The sequence below is a fragment of the Plectropomus leopardus genome, chromosome 16, assembly GCF_026936395.1.
Source record: "Plectropomus leopardus strain MGB_pleo_1.0 chromosome 16, ASM2693639v1, whole genome shotgun sequence".
NCBI lineage: Eukaryota > Metazoa > Chordata > Actinopteri > Perciformes > Serranidae > Plectropomus > Plectropomus leopardus.
This window is the reverse complement of record NC_142191.1, coordinates 24,570,974-24,583,849: the sequence shown is the minus strand read 5'-3', so window position 1 is coordinate 24,583,849 and position 12,876 is coordinate 24,570,974. Positions and strand designations below refer to the sequence as shown.

At 39.8% G+C, this 12,876-nt stretch overlaps 1 protein-coding gene across 1 annotated transcript; it reads right to left on the bottom strand.

Moving 5' to 3' along the window:
- Positions 1-767: 767 nt before the first annotated feature.
- Positions 768-12,404, bottom strand: btbd9 (BTB domain containing 9). Its single transcript, XM_042504075.2, has 11 exons — positions 12,231-12,404; positions 11,662-11,870; positions 10,316-10,679; positions 9,426-9,693; positions 9,065-9,284; positions 8,400-8,519; positions 7,520-7,629; positions 6,524-6,713; positions 6,172-6,279; positions 4,911-4,989; positions 768-2,868 (listed from the first exon to the last, which is right to left on the bottom strand). The coding sequence occupies exons 2-11, from the start codon at positions 11,844-11,846 to the stop codon at positions 2,674-2,676; spliced, it is 1,839 nt and encodes a 612-aa protein (XP_042360009.1). The 5' UTR covers positions 11,847-11,870; positions 12,231-12,404; the 3' UTR covers positions 768-2,673.
- Between the last annotated feature and the right edge of the window lie 472 nt (positions 12,405-12,876).

Genomic DNA, 12,876 nt, shown 5'->3' with positions numbered 1-12,876 from the left:
CAGTCATGTTTGGGGCGACCTAATGAATGCAAATCCAATGTTCATTGGTTCTCCAGCAACTCCACAAGGATATATCTGGCTCAATAGCTTCTCAATGCCTCACTGCGTTCACCTACAGTCGCTGACTTCATCCATGTGCTTTTTGGTGCTGGAAAGGTAGTATGTAGCAGGTTTACTGGAGTTTTCTCCCCAAAAACATCTGCCTGCTGCAGCTGGAAATCAAAACAGTGACTTAATAAAGTAAAATGCGCCATGTAAGCACAAGATTAAGTGAAATAATAAAGGCTTTAGAACTAGATCTTATACCAGGACCCCTCTACAGGCAGAGCCTCAAGATTAGGTTAATGCAAGTGATGCCTCAAGGCCCCTTTTTTAAATTTTGTACATTGCACTTTTAGTGGAGGATATGGTATTACCAAACAAATTTGCAATTACTCAAATTACCACAAACCTGGAGGCTTTTCACCCCCTGAGGCAGTTTCCCACATTGTCCTTAACATTACTGGTATCAAGTCTGTCCATGATCAGTGATAATATTGGAGACAGAACCCACAGAGGTACATGAAGCTAAAGTGTGAAAATTTCCATATAATGCTCAGCGGTTTATCAGGTAAACTTCACTGCTCAGATGGGTTTGCTCTCCATCACCTCTCGGTTTTCTACATTGTTTCTGTCCCACTGTTCAAGCTGAGAACACTTGGCTGCTGTTCTTACCGTCCGGGTCAAAGAAGGCAATCATTTCACAAACAGAAACAAGACAAATACAATTAGAGCTTCAAAATTAGATATTTTAAATGTTTCATGACAGTAAAACAGCTCCTTAGGCAGCATTACACATCAACATTTTCTAAAGAGCTGCCGGGGCATCAGTGCCTTGAGCATGATGAATACATGTTGACTGATCAATCACTGCTTCTGTAACAGAGGCTCTCGAGACTAAACAGAAGATAGAGATTACTGTATTGCTTGTATCAAAGACCTCCACTGTGATCAACAGCAGCGAGTCAGGCAAGCAGACAGGCATAACCCCTCACAGCCATGAGCATTAATAAACAATGTCAGTTGTTTCCATTATCACATTTTGACAGGCAATGTACTGAATAAGAGGCAGTGAAATGCAATCCCACGTCAATATTCAAAACTAATATATATATTAAGTAAAACTATACACAAACATAAAAGGTAGATGATGGGTGGGGAGTGTTATCTACATTACAATGTAACCTGAACAAAGCCCTATATCAGTTCTCGTTAGTTATCAAGGAAGACGTTATCCAACTATTCAACTAAGGGTGCTATTCTAAAATGTAGATGGGGGTGATTAAAGAAGGCTTACAGAAACATCGGTGGGTCACCCAGGGTCGTTAGGTATTTCAGGTTATTTAACATCAAATAAAAGGATCTTTTTAAAAGGAGTTTTTCAACACAAACAACTCAAAAGTGCAACACCAGGACAAAAATAAAACAAAAAAAAACAACAAACAAACAGGAACCACAGCACTGATAGCTTAAAAACAATCCTCCAAAAACACACAAAAGACAGCTCGAACCTGACTAAGAGCGAGGAAGTGTTTAAATTAATGTCACAAACAAACAGAAAGTTAGCAAATCCAGCACTCCAGTACTGTTCTTCAGTCAGAAGACCCAAGCTGCAACCTTTATTTCTGTGTACTTGAGTAAAATAAAGTGCCAATAGCAGCTGCTCGTGTATCTACTGTATATAAACCTTCTTCCCTGCAGCCCTAGTGCATATCGTAATTTGGTCCAAGCCCCTTAGCCCCAAATTTCACAACCTAATTGATTTCCCCAATCGTTTGTGCTAAGCTATTCAAGTGCTTAAAATTAAGACACTTAATTCAATCTAAGATCAGTTTGAGTGAGGTTTTTCTTGAGGTATGAATTTCAACTTTCAAAAAGTCACACCACATAAGAACCATGGATTTTGGTTTTGGGTGTGAAATCCTGTCAACAAATACTCATCAGCAAATACTTAATATGCAAATGCTTAATTGGATTAAGTGCAAGTTGCATACAAATGCCACAGAATGCATTAGCTCCACAACTTTGGCAAACCTTTGTAGAATTTAATTCCAAACATTTGAAAAATACTTTACTGCTACTCATTTAGCTCGATGGTATGAAAAGTGAGCAGTGTTGTTTTAAGACAGTTTCTTAAAAAAATAGCTTGTTTGCGGATAAAATCCATCTCTTTTGGAAATATTAACTCGTAAAATTCAGATAGCAACCCCCCCCCCCTCCCCCCACACTGGTCTTACTGCTCTTTGGTGGTACAATATAACCACATATCAGTGTGTTTGTGTGTGTGCCTCGTCTTTGGAGAAGTTAAGATTCCACTTTGATGATTTTGAAGGAAAAAACTTGAGTCTTAGTAGCTAAAAAGTACCTTCACAAAAATGTATGAGCCAGTGGATGTGATACCTAACCATCTGTTTCCGACCTGGGAAGACTGAAGCCCTAAACGCTGCTGCTACAGATTTATCAGTCTTAAATGTTGCACTTATGACAGAGGACCATGGGATATGACAATGACACGATCGCCTTTAGCAGCGCTGTAGCAGTGCAGTCTGGATGATGAAGGCTGTGCAAAATGGCATTCTGAGGCCTCCCTTCCTCTCAACGCCCTCCATTGAAGGGGTGAGGGGGAAAGGGCGCTTAATGATGGGACTGGGAGGAAGATGAGGAGGAGGAAGAGGGCTGGGAGGGCATTAGGCTGTGTGTGCGTGAAGGTCGCTGGGGTCGTGGCTGCGGTGAGGTGGACCCAGAATCAGTGGAGTCCACGCCCGGGCTGCCTTCATTAACCTCCGTGTCCAACTGGGCCGGGCACTCGAAGTGAACACAGTGGAACACCTGAGGAGAGATCAGAGTCAGACGACGACAGGAGAAATCAACGCCACATACAACACTGTGTACGTGTGCTTGTGGTTGAAAATTGATCTTGTTTAACAAGTTATAGTGATATCCAGACAAAATAAACTAAGGTACTAATATTCTTCATTACATAAAACCAGAATGATATTACTGAGTGCCCAAGGAATTTCCAAGTTCAATTCAAGACTTTTAAAGATCTTTTCAATACCACTTAGAATGAAATCAGGAGCCAACTTCACAGCCATACTGACAAAGTATGAGGGATTTAATGGAAAATCAGTATGGATTCTAAAGGGATAGCTTGGATTTTTTGACGTGGGGTTGTATGGGGTACATGTCAGTGTACTACATACAGTAGATGTTACTCAGCATGCCCCCAGTTTGCAAAAGCAGCCTGGAGTCTAAAACAGTGGCTAAGCAATGTACTACTGTTGATGGGGGTCAGCAACAAGTTGTATTTTAGTCACCTAAAAGTATTAGATTGTTAGATTATTTCAAACATGCCATATAAAATGGGAGAAAAATAAAAGTAAGAAAAATAACACCAGAATGACCATCGGATATATTAAGTTAACAACCTAAGTATTTCATGTCCGAAAAGGAGATGGAAGAAGTAAATTCTAATCAAATCCTAGATCAGTTGGGAGGGCGGGCAAAGGGCTGAGGCCAGAATCGAACCCGCAGCTGCTGCAGCGTGGACATACACTCTGTACATGGGGCCACTGGGTAACTGCTTTACCAACTGAGCTACTGGGTGCCCCCCTTTTTCAATATTAAAAAAAAAAAAAAAATTCAAAAGCAGTCCCACTTAAAAGCAACTGAGTCAAAGCCACCAGGCTCCATTAAGAAAAACGGTCATTTTAACTCACTGAACACGGGAGCTGCTGGTTTATCGCTGCCTTGATCAGTTAGTTTGAGTTATTGTATGACTTCAATGAATCTGAACGAACCCTTTTAACTGCCAAAGTCACACAATAAAACAAACAAAACAACTGTTAGAGGCTGCCGCAGTAGACCAGCAGCTCCTGTGTTAAGCTGCCTTAAATGACTGTTTTTCTCAATGGAGTCTGGCTTTGAAGAGGGGGATACAACAGCTTCATTTTCCCACTGGAAGTCACTGTCTGAAAGGTGAAAATTATCTAAATACAACATACACTTTAACTGATAGTCTTATTTTAGGTGAGTAAGATATGTTTTGTTGCTGACTTCTCCACAGCAGTACATTGCTCATCTTCCATGTGAGACTCCAGCCTGCTTGTGCAAAATGGAGGCGTGCCGGCTGACATCTACTGTCGACAAATAAGTACCCCATACAGTCCAGTTTAAAAATCTGAACTGTCCCTTTAAACCCGAAAAAATACTTATTTACCAAGAGGGCCCTACCAGTGGTGGAGGAAGTATTCAGATCTTTTACTTAAGTAAAAGTATTAATACTACATTGTAAAAATACTTTATTACAAGTCCTGCATTCAAAATGTACTCAAGTAAGTATTTTAGATTCATATGTATTATCATACTGAATTACAATCAGTGATAGATCATCATTTATTGCAGCATTCATAATCTGCAAAGTAACCAGTTTCTAAAGTTATGTGTATTTAGTGAATTAAAAAGTACAATATTTACCTCCACAATATTGCTTAGTAGTAGTATAAAGAAGAATACAAAGAAATACTCAAGTACAGTATAGTACAAGAAAGTGCAAGATTTTTTCTTTTACTGGCAGAGCTTGCCAACACTCAATGGTCAGGGGAGTAAAGCAATACACTGACGTATACAGTACCAGTACTGTAATTTAACATCCAAGTCACACCTCTTTATGAGTATCCTGTATTAAATCAATTTAGCTACCCAGTGATTTTGGACAAATAAAATACGATGACTGAGCCAATGGAAGTTCGATCTAACGCCCCTGACACTCGTCGTTAACACAGATTTTGTTTTTAAAAAGTAGGATTTTGTGCTTCTTATAAAATTGAAAAAGAACCAGAAAGAGGCCTTATGACCAACTGTGTTTTCACCTCATTAGCAGTGTTGTGAGTCCCAACAATCCGGATGAAGGAAGCAGGCTGCTTATCAAACTTCAGTGTCTGCCATGATCTGTAAGAGGGCGGTAAAGAACATCAAAAGCTAAATATGAAACATTGAGACTGTATCTCAGTTTGCATAGGTTTACAAAATCTGTGTTTGTTATGATTATGTGTCTCTGACAGGGCCTTCATTATTCTACATTTTATAGGAAATGTTTGTTAACTCTTTGTCAAGAAGTATGACATTTCTGGTCCTTAAAGCTTGAAATTTAGCCTACATTCTACAAGAGCAACAGCTATTTAACTGTACATCTGCCAGAAATGAAGATTTAATCAATGTTAGCTGGAATATGACCAGATGTTTTTTTTATGCTGCACCCTGAAAGAGGTAATTTTTTAGATAAGCTTGCTCTTTTCTTAGTGAGGAAAACAAAGCTCAATGTTCTTTTATGATTAGACAGACTTTCACGAGAGTATGTGTTCCTGTTGTTTTAAAGTTCAAGGCTCAGTGGGATGGTATTATACAAAAAAACAGATTCATTATAAATTAACAATATTAGGTATTATGACAAAAATGTAAAAACTTTGTGCACAGGACAAAATATACTGTTTGTAACGGGTTACGTTTAGACACTATGCCCTAAAGCAGTGGTTCCCAACTGGTGGGTAGCGGTCCAAAAGTGGGTTAAAGGTCCACTCTGAATAGACCACAAGTAACTGGAGAATTTGTAAACTTTGCAAAAAACACACTTTACTTTGAGGTACGGTGAATTTTCAGCACAGAGCTTTTATTTTTAAGTGCTGGTTGTGTTTATTCTTCCAATATGTTTAATTTCTATGGGTTCTGAGCCAGTGTGTTATTTACATTTTGTGAAATTAAACTGAAATTGTAGTATTTTATCAAAAGTGTGGACTTTGAACAAATGACTCAGGAGAACTCTGGACCCTGTGCCTGTACAATTTGGGAACCACTGACCTAAAGATGCAATTCTAAACAAACTGTTAACACACTGAAATAATGAGCAATTTGGTGCCAAAACTGCTGTAACCTCAGAGCCTTGATCAATAATGTATTGTCTTCAGCTGAAACATGTTCCTCACAGCCTTTAGTCTTTAACGTATTTAGTATCAGTTATTCAACACGTCTACATCCCAGGTTTGGCACATTAGACCTGTGATGAAGTGGTGCAAGTAACAGAAAAAAGCAACAGTGTGGTAAAAGAGGTGATAAAGGAGGAAATGGGAGACTCACCGACACGCCACCCTGGTGCGGTCTACCACCTTCGTCCACTGTTGCTGGTTGGTCGAGACTTCAATATAATAACTGTAGGAGCGCTCGTCGCAGTCCCACAGCAGCAGCCTGAACCGGTACATGAAGTTAAGGAAATAATAGGGAACAATAAGAAACAATAATACTTGTTTTAAGCTCAACTTTCCTTCAGTTGTGTTTTAAAACTGCAATCACAAGATCTTAATGCTATTTCAGAGTTGGACACAATACCACATTTTCACAATAAAAAACAGCCAAAAAGTTCACAATAATGCTACCTACAGAAAAATAATAATATAAAAAATATATCATTTTTCTTGTTATTATGATCTACCTCAAGGATCCAATGGAGTAGGGCTGAGCCAGCTGGATGACGATTGCTCCAGAACCCAGTTGATGGCAGGTGTAGCCGGAGTCCCAGTCGTAGTTGCGCGTGTCGCCGTTGAGCAAGGCATTTCTGCTGCGGCTCACACCCTCGATTACACTGGCACACGATGCGATGGTTGCCACATTCTCACTGGGCACTGCAAACATTAGGCACACAGTTATAGACTTATGTTTCTACAATCTGCACTTTTTTGTTCTTTGTGTTTGCATTAAAGGGATTTAGCTGTCTGCATTTATCCTGAACCAGATAAACTTAGGAAGGGCTTCATCTCCCAAATTACACACACTAAAATCGACTCAGTGAAGCAAGGATGAAATTCACGACACATGATGTAACCTGAATGTTTGAAACCATTACAGTAAAAGGAAATTATTACTAAACTAAGAATGCTGCACTGGGGACATTTCCCCCACTGGTTAATAAACTCATGACAACACTGGTGTAACCATTTTACAGGAAAAGATATTTTTCAGCGGTGCTTAATATCTCTAGAGTGCTATATTAACTAATACAAACCAAAACCTTCCTACTGCTGCAGCTTCACATTAAAAACATTCAAGTTTTATTGTAAGGTAGTCACAGGAAATGCAATGTGTTTGTTGTTAATGAGATCAGTACTATTGCTCATGTTCATCAAAAATATGTCGACAAAACAAGAGAACAAGATGACACAAAATCCTCTGTCATCGTCTTTAGGTCAACGCCTCTTACTTGGTTACATGAAAAGTAAAAACTTTCTGACTCCAGCTCTCTGCTGCTGCTATAGAGAGCAGACACTTTCAGTTCATAATCATTCGAATGATTATTAACAACGGTGGGGTCACAGGGCAAGTTATGTAATCACTGTGTAACACTGGTATCACTGACTACCGTGGCAAGCCTATAAGAAACATTTCAGATTACATATGTAATGAAGACACAATGTTCATTTCTTGAACTTACCCAAAAGTCCGTTCTCCAGAGTAAATGAGTGGTTGGTGAACATACATTCAAAGGCCACGAGATGGAAGACCTTGTTGACTGTGTTGTGTGTTCCCACAATGCGAATGTACCTGAAACAAAAAAAAAAACATTATTAAGGCAGGATTTATTGTAGGACTATACTTTTAAGGTAAAGAAATTAAAAAAGAATTTAACATAATTCTTTGGAAGTGGAATATTGGTTTGTTGGTTGCCTCTGTTAGTACAATGGTACAGCACCATTATTGCATTCTTGAGGACAAGCATGAGTCATGTCTTCTAACATCCGTTTGGATGTTTACACACTGTTATCTCAAACAAGACATGCCCACAACACATTATCTCAAATCTGGAGTATCTCCAACTTCACCTTGATATGTCAAACAAGGTGAAAACAAGGTTGTCCAAACTCAGGAGGCACCAAAATACTGTACTGTGATACTGTGACAGCATGATTCTCTGTCCTGTGCCAAGCAAATATCAGTGTGGTTTGTAAACATTGAGAGTATAATCCAAATCAACTACAGGCAACAACCTCAAAACACACTGTAATTGTTATGTACACCAGGTGAAGGCAAATTACAGCAAAGAGCACAGACAAGTCTTTCGTGCTTGGCAAAAATTACAGTGATTTCTTTTTTACTTGTCCTGCCACCAAGACCTCCAGCCTGGCAAGATGGCATAAAACCAAAAGAGTTTCAACTACTTATAAGTACACCTGTCTCTTGTTTATGAGCCCTGGTTTCTTGAAAATAGGCAGAGTGAACATACATGACATGCAACAAACTCAGCCTTTTTACAGCAGCTCAAGCAAAGAGATGTGTTTATGTAACTGAACCAGGAGTCAAAGGGTTTTGTTTACCTGCAAACTCGTGGTGTGAAGAACAGATTCTGCCAAGAGCGACAGAGGTACTTTGAATGGTCCACAACACGAACCCAGTCCAGCTCATCCATAGATACCTCGATGTAGTAGGAGTAGGACCTGACATAATCAAGAATGACAGTTGAAATCATAACAGACTCACTTTGTCATGAAATAAGTCAGGATTATGAGGTTCACTAAAAAACAAAAACTAAAAACACATTTAAGAAATGTACCAGAATAACTAGAATTACATGTTAAAAATACAAGTAGATACGAATATCTCCTGGATACAAGAAAGTCTAAAAGGAGTCCCAAAAATGGGTTCTGTCTGTCACCGATATTTTTTTACAGTGTTTTGTACAGTGATTTTTATTTCTTAACTGGCAAGGCTTTTTTATTTTGAAACAACAAAAGAAAAATACTGTTACAAATACACACAGCCTTTTTATCATCTTGCCAACACAGTTTGTTGGAGTCAGCAGAACTAGATATAAGCTTAGTCCATCACCTACTTTAGCAATAAATTGAGCTTGAGTACGCACTAAATACTCAATAAAAAATGGGGAATTATACAACATACGTCTAAAGTAAAAATTTAAACCCTGCTTTGCTAGCCTGTAACCTTCTTTATTTTTTATCAGGGTGAAATAAGCCAGTCTTACCGACTGTCTCTGTCCCACAGCAGTAACCGGATGTGGTTGATGATGGACGACTGGCCGAGTTTGACCTGGATCCCGGCCCTACCATCCTCCTCGATGGGATGTCTGGAGAAACCATGGTCCAGGTCGTAGTTCTGGGTATCTCCATCCAGCAGCGCTGACTTCAGCTCCCCTTTTACTACCTGAGCTCCATGCTTCATGGTGGCAATGTTCTCCTCTGGGACTGAAACCCGAGACGAAGAAATGTATGTGCAAATAAATACATAGATAAAAAATAAACTCCATAAAATGTCTGATTCAACATCTGATGTGATTCATAATAGTGATAACAACAGCAAGCAGATAGAGAAGTGAGAGAACTGACTGAGCATGCCACGGTAGTTAAGGTCCATGTTGCGGCTCTCAGAGCGGGTCTTGATGGCGTCCAGCAGGTCGTCTGGGCTCAGCAGGCCGGACGGTCGTACCACGTTTAGCATTTCTGTCAGAGTCATGAGTGGCAGCCGTACTGCTGACATCACTTCCTGGGTGTCAGTCCCATCTTCATGCTGTCGGCACCAACGGCTCAAGGCCTGGAAGATCTCCTTCTCACTGGCAGCAAACGAGTCCCGCCGGACCACAGTAAGCAGAGCATTCTGCAAACACACGTACTTTAATTTAACAACTGTTTAAGTCAGAAATTCCCAACATGTTAGATTAAAGCTTTTGGTTATGAGTGTTTGCTTGTTTTCATGCATTTCACATCATGTTGGGTTTTTTTTGTTTGTTTTTTACCATTGACCAGACTTTTAAAACATTACCTCACACTCAGACAATTTGAGGTAAGAATCTGTTATGTTTTACAAGCTCTGTGACAATTGACAAACTGATAAAATTCAAAATCAAGATCAACTCAGCGCAATAGCAGATGAACACAGCAGAAAAATATCTTTATCTGAGTATATAAAGTTTATGGGACTGTTTCTGTACCATTATCTTAGCTCAGGTTACATCAAGTAATATTTTCTGTGTCCCTAAAAGCCTGTTGTTCCAAACTCACCTTTTTTAAATGCCGATCTCTGTTGCACGGTACCGTAGAAATCACTTAACTGCTACTAGAGGTATATCAGATTTATGTACTACCAAAGGCACATGAGATTATTCTAACATTTCAAACCATATTTGGCTGTGTATACAGAAATTAAGGTTTCTCTGATGTTAAAATGCACCACATGTAATACTGATTATAACTCTTCATACACCATTCTGTAATCCTACCTTGGAAAGCATGAGGAAGCCGTCAGAATTCAACACTTCAGGTCCATGTCTGTCCATATAGGCACAGCAGGCTGCGCTAAGCGCGCTCAGAGAGTACAGACTGGCCACGTCAAAAACCAGACAGACATTGTTGGTGTGCAGGATGGTGCGGAGGAACTCAGAGGTGGAGTCTTCTAGCGGCTGGAGTCCGTAGCGGTGAGCCAGGCCCAGAAAGTCCAGCAGCACCTCTTCCCGGGCAGAGCTGAGGCTGGCCCGGCCTGTGTACAGGTAGTTTAGCAGCATCGAGAAGGCCTCAGCTCGAGTCTCCTCTAAACAAACCTCTGCCTGGGGCTGAGACTCTTTCATCCCACCGTACAGAAGGGCCCTTCAGAAGAAGCAAAAAGATTGAGTGTTAATTTTCACTTTCAGAGCCCATACGTTTTCTTACTAACTTTCTTTGCAAAAGTTCCAGAAATGACATCTCTTACAAGTTTTAGATTGTCTTAAACAGCAGCCAGCAGTCTCACAAACATATGCCAAAGCATTCTGACAAGCATACTGAATAATAAAAACTGGCAGGGTACAGAGATTGTGTAAATCATGTGTATATGTAGCATTAAATGCTCCTTGTGTACACAAAGCACAAATATTGTTGAATACTACTTTTTTAATATGCCACAAAATGTGATTAATTTCATTGTTGCTGTGGAAGGAAGCTTTGGTGGGAAAATATAGAAATATGCAGCCCACAGGACCAAAATATAATCAATCAAAATTTGAAACAATGCATGTTGACCTTAGCTTGTGTTATCTAAAATGTATTATGGGAATCCTAGACCTTTTTATTATGGTCAAAAGTCCATAATTATCCACCCAAGTGTCACAAGATAAAGGAAATGTACAACTAAGAAGGTGGAACAAGTAAATGTTTGGCATCTGTGTTTGAAAATGGCCTAAACAATACATTTATGGTCAAAATCAAACAACACTTTGATTGAGTGTTATAGTCTTAACATTTGGGGTTGTAGTTTGTCAAGATGTGTTTTAACTTCAATTTCATCCCTGGAGGGCAAGTAAGGAGCATATACTCAGTAAAAACACTCAAAGGGCATGAATGCACAAGAAACAAGTCACTGTAATGTAAAAAAAAAAAACATATATCTGTGCCAACTGAATGATGAGGCGCATCTGAAGTACACAACGGTAAATAAAGTGCAGTAACTCTGAAAGGCAGGATAAGATGGATTACAAAACTAACATCTCTCCATTATGACACGGTTTATAAGAATGGGCTTGGCTAATATCGTATAGGAATCACATAAGTAACACAAGTGACAGGAACAGTTGGTTTGGACATTTCCACCTACCTGAAGTAGTGACAGCGAGCTGCCAGGATGACCCGATGAGCCGGGAACCGCTTTCCCTCCACGATGAAGGTAACATCGCTGTACTCCTCACCAAGAACCAGGGCTCCCAGCTGCTCCGACAACAGGTGAATGTGGTCGATCTCCGACACGGAGGCCAGTGGACGCAGAGGGTGGCTGTTACTCATGGTCGACGGCTGCCAGAGTCACATCTGACACAGGAGTAAACATGTCAAACTCAGCGTAAACCAGGCATTTGGCGAGAAACCAGAGGCTCGCGGCATATCATTGCTAGCTTAATGCTAAGAGCTAACTGAAATGGCATCAACAATAATGGCAAGCGCAGACACATGAAGTGAGCCAACAATTCGTTTTAAAGGCTAGTATTTTCCGGTGACTGTTCGTATTTCAGTGAAACAACGCCGTGTGTTGGTTCCACTAGCAAAGATGTTGAGCTTTCTTGTTTACAGCCGCTGTTGTCGCGGACATTTGACACCCTTACAAATGTCAGCTAGCTAGCTAACAGCGCACGAACGTCCCCTTTCCTGTTTATTCTGTTTTTTTAAACTCACCGAGCAGCTCGCGTGCACTCCTGTGTTTAAATAAAGACTATTTCAAAAATTATAGTCCTTGTTGTTTTCCAACTATGTGGGAAAATTGAGCACGAAATTCACAATCCTTCCAACATGACACCAACGGAAACCAATTCTGGGTCAACGGACAGGCACTTCCGGTTCGAGAAACTGTCCTTCAAAATAAAAGGTCCCCCGCGTGCAGCGTGGAAAGTAATTTATGTTTACTCAAATACTATAGCACAAGTGGTATTCTGAAGTACTGCTAAAGTATTTACCGAAGCTACTCTGCAGAAATTAAAAAATTGATAGCTACGCATTGTGATTTAGTAAATTAAATTAACTCAACAGTATGTAGACTCCTATTGCAGCCGACAATCTAATCTAGTTGATAGTATAAAATCAGAAAACATACTGTTACTTGCAAAGGAGTGTTTGTTTTTAAATGAATGATACGTCCTCAATGACTGCAAATCTATATGGCAGATGCATAAGGGTATGGGTTTAAACACTTAATTTTCTGCATTCTGTTGGCTTTTATGCACTATTTTTTGTCTTTTATATATCAATTTAAGGTGTAAATATCATTAATTTTGTCAAAGTCAAAGTCCTCTGCTATTTTCATGTTTATATTTGGGGTGGACTA